The sequence below is a fragment of the Calliphora vicina genome, chromosome 3 (assembly GCF_958450345.1).
Source record: "Calliphora vicina chromosome 3, idCalVici1.1, whole genome shotgun sequence".
In the NCBI taxonomy this organism is placed as follows: domain Eukaryota; kingdom Metazoa; phylum Arthropoda; class Insecta; order Diptera; family Calliphoridae; genus Calliphora; species Calliphora vicina.
Genome location: NC_088782.1, coordinates 60681055 through 60693561, shown reverse-complemented (window position 1 = coordinate 60693561; position 12507 = coordinate 60681055). Strand labels below are relative to the sequence as shown.

The window sequence follows — 12507 nt, the reverse complement described above, 5'->3', positions numbered from 1 at the left end:
TATTTTTAAAATAACACCAAACCAAACAAACCGCCAATAAATTATGGCCAATGATACCAATAAACCGCTTTTTACTCGAATACTAGTTGTTTTGGAAATATAAAAATGATAAAAATGTGAGATATCTAAACATGCATGTTATAGCAACGTCGTTTATTAGGGTGGTTGTAATTATGGGGTGCAGAAATGTTTTTGTAATAAAAGAAGACTTGCGGTTGAAGCTTAAACTAGGTTCTATAAATACCTGCTATTGAAACTTAAACTATGATTTAAAAAGATCTGTTATTGAAGCTTAAACTGGACTCTATAGAGATTTAGGGTTAAAATTTAAACTAGACTTTATAAAGACGAATAATGTTTAAACTGGACTTTTTAAACGTCCTTCAATTAAAACTTAAACTGAATTATAAGAAGATCTATAACTGAAGCTTAAACTAGACTTTATATAGATCAACGATTGATGTTTAAACTGAGCTGTAACTGAAGCTTAAATTAGACTTTATATAGATCTACGAATAATGTTTAAACCGGACTATATAAATATCTACGATACGAAGCTTAAACTAAACTTTATATAGATCTTCTATTCATGTTTGAAATAAACTGTAGCTTAAACTAGACTTTATATAGATATTCTGTTGATGTTTAAAATAAACTATAATTGAAGCTTAAACTAGACTTTATATTGATGATTAAACTGGACTATAACTGAACCTTTAACTAGACATTATATAGATCAACGATTTATGTTTAAACTAAACTATAACTGAAGCTTAAACTAAACTTTATATAGATCTACGATTGATGTTTAAACTATAACTGAAGCTTAAACTAGAATTTATATAGATCAACGATTGATGTTTAAACTTTTTAGATCTACGATTAATGTTTAAACTAAACTATAACTGAAGCTTAAACTAAACCTTTTATAGATCTACGATTAATGTTTAAACTAAACTATAACTGAAGCTTAAACTAGTCTTTATATAGATCAACGGTTGATGTTTAAACTATAACTGAAGCTTAAACTAGGCTTTATATAGATCTACGATTGATGTTTAAACTAAACTATAACTAAAGCTTAACCTAGACTTTATATAGATCTACAGTTGATGTTTAAACCATAACTGAAGCTTAAACTAGGCTTTATAAAGATCAACGATTGATGTTTAAACTAAACTATAACTGATGCTTAAACTAGACTTTATATAGATCAACAATTGATGTTTAAACTGGACTATATAAATATCTATGATTAAAGTTTTAACTAAACTGCAATTGGAGAACTGGACTATTTAAAGATCTACGATTAATGCTAAAACTGGACTATTTAAAGATCTACGATTCAAGTTTAAACTAGACTTTATAAAGATCAACGATTGATGCTTAAACTGGACGATATTTCTTTTCATTCATTCTTTATTTGTTATTAATTTTGAAATTGATTGGTCGCGAAGCCTATTGGCTTATCTCCAAGATGATTGAAGACTTAACCACAATATAAAAAGACCTATGATTGAAGCCTAAATTGGAATATATAAACCCCCACAATTGAAGCTTAAACTTGAGTATATAATGACCTAATATTGTTGATTAAACCAATCAATAAAAATACCTGTTATTGAAGCATTAGCTAGACTATACTAGACAATATAAAGACTTGCGATTGAAGCTTAAACTTAACTATAGAAAGTCTTACAATTGAAGCTTAAACTGGACTATATTAAGACCTATAACTGAAGCTTAAACTGGACTATATAAAGACTTGCGCCTGAACTTAAACAAAGCTATATACAGACCAACGAACTACTTAAATGAATTTTTTTTATTAAATTTAAAACAATGAGAATAAAACGTTATTAATTTTTTTAAATAAAACTTAACCAACCTATTTTTTTTTTAAAAACGTAAAAATATTTTCAAACAGCAAAACATGTTAAATCACAGCAAGTGTAGACTGGCTACAAAATATGCGAACGTCACCAACAACTAAAAGAAACAACGCCTTTATTTCAAAGATAATATAAGTTGTCAGTGGACAATAACATTTTAATTTGAATTTTTTGTTTTTATTTTTCTCTTTTATGTTTTTAACTGTATGTTAAAAAATGTTAACATTTTTCCAAAAAAAAAAAACAAAACCAGAAGAACAAATACGTCAACACCACTACCAACAATTCTGATTAAACAAATGACTAACAATATGATCAGAAACCAGAAAATATTGTATGGAAGAGAAAAAAACCAGCGAGAAAATTTTTACCACAAAACGAGATACAACGGGTTTAAAATGTGACCATGAACTTAGATTTAGATCGTCTAATGCTGCAGCCAGTCGGCCAATGAATGATAAAAATTCAACAAGTTTAAAAAATGTTATTTTATTATTTATTTTTATTATGTATATTTATCAGATAAAATGGAAAAAAATCTAGTTTTGTTGGCATTTTTTTTGCATTAATTTCAATATGATAAGACAAGTAACAAATAAATATTGAACACGACTGAATATTCTAACTAAATACTTGTCATGCCTTTTGTTTCTATTTGGAATTCTAAATAAATTTAAATAAAGTTTTGTTTGTGCTTTCAATCATTTAAATTTATGTTAAAATATTTTTCTTGTTTTCAAATTTTTCTGCACAAACAAAATACAGACTTGTATGCAGCCGTCTTGTGTTGTTAAGTTAAATTTATAAAATTATTCAATTCCCACAAACTGAAAATTGCATCTTTAAAGTTCATTTATTTAAAGTGGATTCTATCTGCAATACTTGCTGTCAGAGAGATACCAACCAACAAGTGTTATTGCTTGGTAATAATGGCGTTTTAAAATTTATTAAATTTGGTTCTCTAGATATTTTTTTTAGTACAAATAAAGTTGGGAGGGTGTGTGTTTGGGAATACTCGTATCAATTAATGTAAAACATCTTGTATTTTTGTGGAATGTTGCTTACCTTGAAGAAGATACCAAGATAGTAACGTTTTTCGCCCAGCTTTAAGAGCGGCATTGTCCACTTGTTCATGTACTGCACATCATCTACACAATTTGGACAGTCTGTAAATTAAAGAAGAAATACAAAATTAAATTAACTGAAATGAATATTTAATAAAATATTTAAATAATGTTATTGATTTTAAATGAAGGCAGTTTCTTTAATAGGTGTTTATGTAGATTAGAGTGCTCCAAGATTGTATGGACGAAAAAAACTTTCTAGGTACAGGCCGTCCCCCCCTCTAGAATTGTTCTATGTATTGTAGAAACACGTTGTGTAAAATATTAGGATGATAGGATAACGTTAACTGGTGGCGCAACGACGCTGAAGTTTTGAGGTGCATTTACAAGGGGAAAATATGCAATTTTTTCAGTTTTTGTAAAAATTTTGCCATTAAATAATGACTTTTACAATTTAATTTAAAAGAATCGAAATGTGTACGTAATTGTCGTTATAATAAGATATAAAAGACAAAAATTGGTGAAAAAATGTTAAAGTTATTAAAAAATCGCCAGGCCATTAACGTGTCTCAGGCCACTAGAACAAGAAATTTATGAACAAAATTAACATATTTTGAGAAATATTAAAATAAAAGCTTATTTTTACTTAAAATATATCCATATTTACTTGTATATGAGTTTTTGTCCTCGTAGGATACCGTTAACCTATTCGCAGGTATGACCAAAAAAATTAAATTTTTTTAACGGCAGTTTCAAAACTCCAATTTCAAATTTTTAAAAATTTTGTTAAACAAATTTCAGAATTTTTTGATCATCACATGGGGATTTATTGACAACATAATAGGAAATAAAAATGTGAAAAAAGTATGTCAATACCTCCTATAGTTTTTCCATACCTGCGATATAAATTTTGCGATTTTCGAGAAAAACTAATTTTTTGGCCATATTTTGGGGAATGACCAGAATTTCATTACTGTAATGATTTTTGAGTAAAAGCTATTCAGAATAATATAGTCCAGGTAATTTTAAATATAGTCTGAAAGTTTTACTAAAATCGGAAAACTTTAACCCTTAAATCGTGAAGGTCAAAGGTCAATTTTTTCAATATTTGGAATATCTCATGGAAAGATAGCGAAATATTATATATTTTTGTGCCGATTTTGATGAAACTTAAGAAAAATATAAAATGAAGTCTGGTATTCACAATAACAGTACAAAAATGGAAATTAACCCTTAATAGCACTTGGGGTCCAAATGACCCTCAACTTTTAAAATCACGAAAAACACATTAATTTTGACCCCAAGTGCTATTAAGGGTTAATTTCCATTTTTGTACTGTTATTGTGAATACTAGACTTCATTTTATATTTTTCTTAAGTTTCATCAAAATCGGCCCAAAAATATATAATATTTCGCTATCTTTCCATGAGAAATTCCAAATATTGAAAAAATTGACCTTTGACCTTCACGATTTAAGGGTTAAAGTTTTCCGATTTTAGTAAAACTTTCAGACTATATTTAAAATTACCTGGACTATATTATTCTGAATAGCTTTTACTTAAAACTCATTACAGTAAGGAAATTCTGGTCATTCCCCAAAATATGGCCAAAAAATTATTTTTTCTCGAAAATCGCAAAATTTATATCGCAGGTACGGAAAAACTATAGGAGGTATTGACATACTTGTTTCACATTTTTATTCCCTATTATGTTGTCAATAAATCCCCATGTGATGATCAAAAAATTCTGAAATTTGTTTAACAAAATTTTTAAAAATTTGAAATTGGAGTTTTGAAATTGCCGTTAAAAAAATTTAATTTTTTTGGTCATACCTGCGAATAGGTTAACGGTATCCTACGAGGGGAAAAACTCATATACAAGTAAATGTGGATATATTTTAAGTAAAAATAAGCTTTTATTTTAATATTTCTCAAAATATGTTAATTTTGTTCATAAATTTCTTGTTCTAGTGCCTGAGACACGTTAATGGCCTGGCGATTTTTTAATAACTTTAACATTTTTTCACCAATTTTTGTCTTTTATATCTTATTATAACGACAATTACGTACACATTTCGATTCTTTTAAATTAAATTGTAAAAGTCATTATTTAATGGCAAAATTTTTACAAAAACTGAAAAAATTGCATATTTTCCCCTTGTAAATGCACCTCAAAACTTCAGCGTCGTTGCGCCACCAGTTAACGTTATCCTATCATCCTAATATTTTACACAATGTGTTTCTACAATACATAGAACAATTCTAGAGGGGGGGACGGTCAAAATTCGCAATTTTATTTTTTTGGAGCACTCTAATGTAGATAGATTTTGCAACAGATTAAAAAGCTGCATATATATTAAGAACTGCTTAATAAAATATGATTTAATTAAGTCGTGGATTCGCTATGAAGCAAATTTCCCTATGCGATTCTAAAGCTAGTCCTGCTTGCATAACTCCTTGTACTATCGTTTGGGCTAGAGTACATCAAGGGGCATGCTATCTATTTGATTTTCCCCTCACCAATCGGGCGTAGAAAAGTTGAGACGAATAGTTAGTTCAAGCTGCAATTCGTGAGAGTTTAATACACGCGGCCGACCATAGATTTATTTATATTCTTGAGTGATTTTCGGAAGTGGGCCTTATATGGGAGCTATGACCAATTATGGACCGATCACCATGAAATTAGGTTGTGTGATTTGTGTCTATATTAAAGTTAACTATGTTGAATTTTGTGTGTATACCAACATTTTTACGCGATTTATGCACGTTTAAGTGATTTTCGGAAGCGGGTCTATATGGGAGCTATGACTAATTATGGACCGATCGTAACAAAATTTGGTGACATGAATTTTGTATATATAAAACTTATTTGGAGCGGAATTTGTGGAGATACATATATAAATTAAACATTTGTGACCGATAAAGTCCAATCTCGGAAGGACATTTGTATGGGGGCTAGGTGAAATAATGGACCGATTTCAGCCAGTTTCAATAGGCTTCGTCCTTGGGCCGAAAAAATAATATGTACCAAATTTGATCGAAATATCTTCAAAATTTCGACCTGTACTCTGCGCACAAGGTTTACATGAACAGCCAGCCGACCAGACGGACATCGTTTAATCGACTCAGAAAGTGATTCTAAGTCGATCGGTATACTTTAAGGTGGGTGTTAGACTAATATTTTTGGGCGTTACAAACATCTGCACAAACGCATAATACCCTCCCCACTATGGTGGTGTAGGGTATAAAAAACAAAACTATACCAAATTATACACGAGACTGATGTTGGTCACGCTGGTAACCCTCCCAACCTTGTCGCAGAAACTTCTGATGCTCTTTCACCTACGACCGTACTCTTCTGCTTACATATTCACCACTGCCATACTCTTAGAGCTAGTTTCTTACTTGTCAGTTAAACTCAGCTTAACACGCCGTTATATTAAAACTGAAACATATTTTGCCGGGATGTAACCAATGATTGTGTTTCTCACTAATGGATTAATTTTGTTAGTCTTGCCATACTTTTCAGTCAAATCATATGTTTATTCCTCAAAATTTTTCATATAAATATAGCAATACTTTAAATTTTATAAGAAAAAGCAACCGCTTACATAATCTTTTTTGTAAATTTTAACTTTGTAAAAGAAAAAGTGACATTAAAGTATATAAAATTATATTGATGTTAACAAAGCAAATCAAAACAAAGAGCTGCTGTTCTGAATTGTTTATTTTATTTTTCATCTGTATGTGCTTTGGCATTTTAGACCTAGGTTTAATTCACCAATGATGCTCAGTTAAACCTAGATTATATTGTAAATAAACAAGAAATGAGAAACAAAATTGTTAGCTTAATTTAGGTTTAAACGAAGAATGTAGATTATCTTTATCCCAGAAACTAGCTCTTACTCAATCAACATAATCTTTTACCCAAAAAATCATATAACTTTCTGGTTTCTAAACCATTTCTTTACATTTATATTTATACACTTTTCAACCCTATCGTTTACAATGATATTCCGTCCTTTTATTATAACTTGAATAATTTGTATTTTAAAAATTTAGCATCGCGAACCGGTTTTAATTCTTAAAGTTTTCTTAACTTGGATTGAGAACATTTCAAAATACTTATTCAAATGACGTTAGTGTGTGGAATTTTTATTAATTTCGCTATCCATTAGTTAAATATAAATTTATGGCACTTTCTTTAATTACTCTTTTAGTTTTGGATAGATCAAAAATAATTTGGTTTGATAACATTTTATGCAAATTTTTATACCCTTCATGGTATAAGATTGTCATTCGTTTGTAATTTCCACAATATATTTTTCCGACCCTATAAAGTATATATATTCTGGATCCTTATAGATAGCGGAGTCGAGCTGTCTGTTTAAATCAATTTTCTGAAGACCCCGGATATCTTCGGGATCCAGATCTTTAATAATTCTGTCAGATGTTTTCGAGAAGTTTCCTATTCAAAATCAGCTAAATCGGTCCACAAATGGCTGAGATATGAGGAAAAAACCAGAACAACCTAGATTTTTGACCTATTTTTGACGTATATCTGGATTACCAAGTCATTAATAAAGATAATATGGATATCTAATGATAGATATTTCAAAGACCTTTGCAACGACCATAGTAAGTTGGACCTACAGTGGGTCAAAATCGGAAAAAATATTTGTTTTTTACCCGAATTTTTTTTCGCTAATTATTTAAAAACAAAATTGAAAAAACAAAAAATAAATAAATTTTAAAAATTAAAAAAACAATTCGAAAAATTTTTATTTCCAAAAAATGAAAAAAATAAATTTTGTTTACCTAAAAATATTTAAAATTTTTATTTTGAAGTATAATTTGGTGAAGGGTATATAAGATTCGGCACAGTCAAATATAGCTCTCTTACTTGTTTAATTATAATTATTTGATTTACTTCAAGAAACAAATTATAATTATTTCTATTGTTTAAAACTTTCATTATTTATTGTGCAATTCTATAATTCAAGTGGGTGTACAAATTGTCAGTTATTTGGGTTGTCTAATAAATTAAAATTAAGTATTTTTAATGTATGTATCTACCATAACCTTTATCTCTGTTATATAATTAAGTAAAAAATATAAAAAGAAATTCTCTGTGGTTTTAACACAACCAATTACATATTCATTCTTTTCTGTCCTGATAAAGAGTAACAAATCATCAAAAAAACAAACTTATGAATAGATTTCAATGAAAAGTATAATATTATTTTGGCGTTTGACGTCATTTGCATTTAAATGTATTAAAACCTGATCAAAAAAAAACTTAAAAATTTATTGAAGTTAATTTTTAGAAAAAAAATCTAGCTTTTAAGTTGGTCTATAAAACATTTATTTATTTGAAATAATTTATATGTTTTGCTTTAAATCACAATGAAATATTAAACAAATTAAGAATGAAATCATCATTTTAATAACTTAGTACATAGAATAAAGGCAAAACTACTGAAACGTATTGTAAAGTGAAACACAAATACTTGTCATTTCATGTATCGTGACGTCAAACGGCTTTTGAGTTAAATGTCATTCACTTGGAACTGATATGCTAGAACTATTTTATGTGCAAATGAAGTTGATAGCTTAAAATTCTAAAAAAAAAACGTTTCCAAGAAGTCGTAAAAGTATTTGACATTTGTGTAAGAATTAGGAAAACTTATAATGAACTTTTTTATTAAGTATATTTTTAAATAAATCACCTTAAATAAACCAATTTGAATTGGAGCTGCTAAGCCAAGATTAACTTTAACAAATTTATACTTATTAAGTTTTTGAATTATATTTTTAATTGCAATTCACTTTCATAATTAAAAGTATGTATAAGTGGTTTTTTATTAAATAAATCAAAATTTAAATACTGGTTTCATATAACCAAATTTTTAAAAATTTAAACAACTTTTATAGCAAAAGAAATAAACCTGAATTGTTTAAATTTAATTAGCAGTTATTTAATAACAAACAAAAAAAAAACATTTCATAATTCTTATTAAAAAGGAAACAAATTACATTTTTTGAAATCAGTTTATGACTTTGTGAAGAAATAAGTAAATGTGCTAAACTAAAATTGTATAAAAGTAACAAATTAAAAAATTAACATTACTTAACACTATGGGACCGGAATTATAAAAAAAAAATATGTGTAAAATTTTTTGTTCAATAAAAATTTAAGCAAAATGTTTGTAATTCAAAATTGTGATTGCAATTGCTATCTTTAACTCTGGTCTTTAATGTAACAACATTTTTACAACATTACAAGCTTGTGACTTGTAATAATTGTTACCATATTACCACAGATATGTGTAACATTTCACAATAAGTGGTTTTAATTTTACAAAAAAAATAAACTTACAATTTGTTAAATTCTCATTGATTTTTGGAAAAATAAATTAATTAAAATTTTAATTAATTAAAGTTAAGTCAGTTAAAGAATTACATAATATAAACTGATTTGCTTAATAATAAAAATAGCAGTCACTTTTTCGAGGTTAGTTTTTTGCAAAGCATTTCCTTTTACACTGAATTTGACAGATGACAACATGAGTTTTAGCCAAAAATGTTTTGCATTTTCCATATCCACTCCATATCGTAAGGTATTGAACCATATTAAAAAATGTCAAAAACAAAAATTGTATCAGCAAGTCAACAGCAATATTTAAATCGAGAACAGTTTTGAATACCCTAGTATGCTTGGAATATGCTTTGTTTCTTCACATAATTCATTATAATGATAACTCAAAAACGGTTAGTCCGATATTATTAAAATAAACTTATAAAAATCGAAATTTAAATAGTCTTTAATCCGTTTATATATTGTGTTTTAATCGGAAGCAAAAAAAAGTGAGTGAATTCACTTAATTGTGATTAAATTCGAAAAGAATCCATCGATTTTTATGATCTATATCTCATTTTGTTCCTATTGCATGTGACTTTGCGACAAAGCAATAAATCAGAACAATTTCTGCCGTTTTCAATTTTTCATGATTTTTTTATTTTTAAAAAAAAAAAGTTTTTTTGCAATTTTTTTTAATTTTTTTTAATTTAAAAAAAAAACTAATTTTTAAAAAGAATTTATGACAAAAAAAAAATTTTTGATGTAATAAAAATTCGGTAAATTTTTTTTTCCCCGATTTTTATTTTCACATAAAAAATATATTTTTTGCTTCAATTTAATATTATATCTCCAAAACTACTGAGCCGATTGAAACGCAATATATATATGAAAATTTGTACATAGCATGGGGAAAATATTTTCGAAATTCAATCAATCGAAAAAAGAACACTAACTTCTCAATTTTGTGTATATCAAACAAAAAACTAAAATTTTGTGAAAATGAGCGAATTTACTTAATTGTGAATAAATTCGAAAAAGAATCAATCGATATTTATGATAGATATCTCATTTTGTTCCTATTACTGTGGCTTTGCGATAAAGTACTAAATCTGAAAAATTTCTGCCGTTTTCGATTTTTCATGAGTTTTTTAAAACAAAAAAATGTGCTATTTTCAAAAAAAAAAAATTTTTTTTGTTCCAATTTGTTGTTATAACTCCGAAACTACTGAGCCGATTGAAACACAATATATATATGAAAATTTGTACGTAGCATGGGGAAAATATTTTCGAATATCAATCAATCGAAAAAAGAACACTAACTCCTCAATTTTTTGTATATCAAACAAAAAACTAAAATTTTGTGAAAATGAGCGAATTTACTTAATTGTGAATAAATTCGAAAAAGAATTAATCGATTTTAATGATCGATATCTCATTTTGTTCCTATTACATGTGGCTTTGCGATAAAGTAATAAATCTGAAAAATTTCTGCCATTTTCGATTTTTCATGATTTTTTAAAAACTAAAAAAATTGCTATTTTCACGTAAAAAATATATTTTTTGTTTCAATTTGTTATTATAACTCCGAAACTAATGAGCCGATTGAAACGCAATATATATATGAAAATTTGTACATAGCATGGGGAAAATATTTTCGAAATTCAATCAATCGAAAAAAGAACACAACTACTCAATTTGATTTGATTTTTATGATAGATATCTCATTTTGTTCCTATTACATGTGGCTTTGCGATAAAGTAATAAATCTGAAAATTTTCTGCCGTTTTCAATTTTTCATGATTTTTTTAAAACTAAAAAATTTGCCATTTTTACGTAAAAAATATATTTTTTGTTTCAATTTGTTATTATAACTCCGAAACTAATGAGCCGATTGAAACGCAATATATATATGAAAATTTGTACATAGCATTGGGAATATATTTTCAAAATTCAATTAATCGAAAGAAGAACACAACTACTCAATTTGATGTATATCAAACAAAAAACTAAAATTTTGTGAAAATGATCGAATTTACTTAATTGTGAATAAATTCGAAAAAGAATCAATCGATTTTTATGATAGATATCTCATTTTGTTCCTATTACATGTGGCTTTGCGATAAATTAATAAATCTGAAAAATTTCTGCCATTTTCGATTTTTCATGATTTTTTAAAAACTAAAAAAATTGCTATTTTCACGTAAAAAATATATTTTTTGCTTCAATTTAATATTATATCTCCAAAACTACTGAGCCGATTGAAACGCAATATATATATGAAAATTTGTACATAGCATGGGGAAAATATTTTCAAAATTCAATTAATCGAAAGAAGAACACAACTACTCAATTTGATGTATATCAAACAAAAAACTAAAATTTTGTGAAAATGAGCGAATTTACTTAATTGTGAATAAATTCGAAAAAGAATCAATCGATTTTAATTCGATATCTCATTTTGTTCCTATTACATGCGGCTTTGCGACAAAGTAATAAACCTGAACAAGTTCTGCTGTTTTCGATTTTTCATGAGTTTTTTAAAACACAAAAATTTGCTATTTTCATGTAGAAAATATATTTTTTTCTTCAATTTGTTATTATAACTCCGAAACTACTGAGCCGATTGAAACGCAATATATATACGAAAATTTGTACATAGCATGGGGAAAATATTTTCGAATTTCAATCAATCGAAAAAAGAACATTAACTCCTCAATTTTGTGTATATCAAACAAAAAACTAAAATTTTGTGAAAATGAGCGAATTTACTTAATTGTGAATAAATTCGAAAATAATCCATCGATTTTTATGATCTATATCTCATTTTGTTCCTATTGCATGTGACTTTTCGACAAAGCAATAAATCAGAACAATTTCTACCGTTTTCGATTTTTCATGATTTTTTTTAAAACTATTTTCACATAAAAAATATATTTTTTTTGCTTCAATTTAATATTATATCTCCAAAACTACTGAGCCGATTGAAACGCAATATATATATGAAAATTTGTACATATCAAGAGGAAAATGTTTTTAAAATTCAATTAATCGAAAGAAGAACACTAACTCCTCAATTTTGTGTATATCAAACAAAAAGCTAAATTTTTGTGAAAATGAGCGAATTTACTTAATTGTGAATAAATTCGAAAAAAATTCACAATTTTAAAAAGCCTCTAAAATTTTTAAGATTT

General features: G+C 27.1%; 1 protein-coding gene across 1 annotated transcript in view; it reads right to left on the bottom strand.

The window, feature by feature from the left end:
* tfc (triforce) overlaps positions 1 to 12507 on the bottom strand; it is a 136565-nt gene that overhangs the window by 28558 nt on the left and 95500 nt on the right. Inside the window, exon 3 of the mRNA XM_065505177.1 lies at positions 2958 to 3058. Within this exon, the coding sequence (XP_065361249.1) occupies positions 2958 to 3058 (101 nt within the window). The remainder of the gene's footprint in view (positions 1 to 2957; positions 3059 to 12507) is intronic.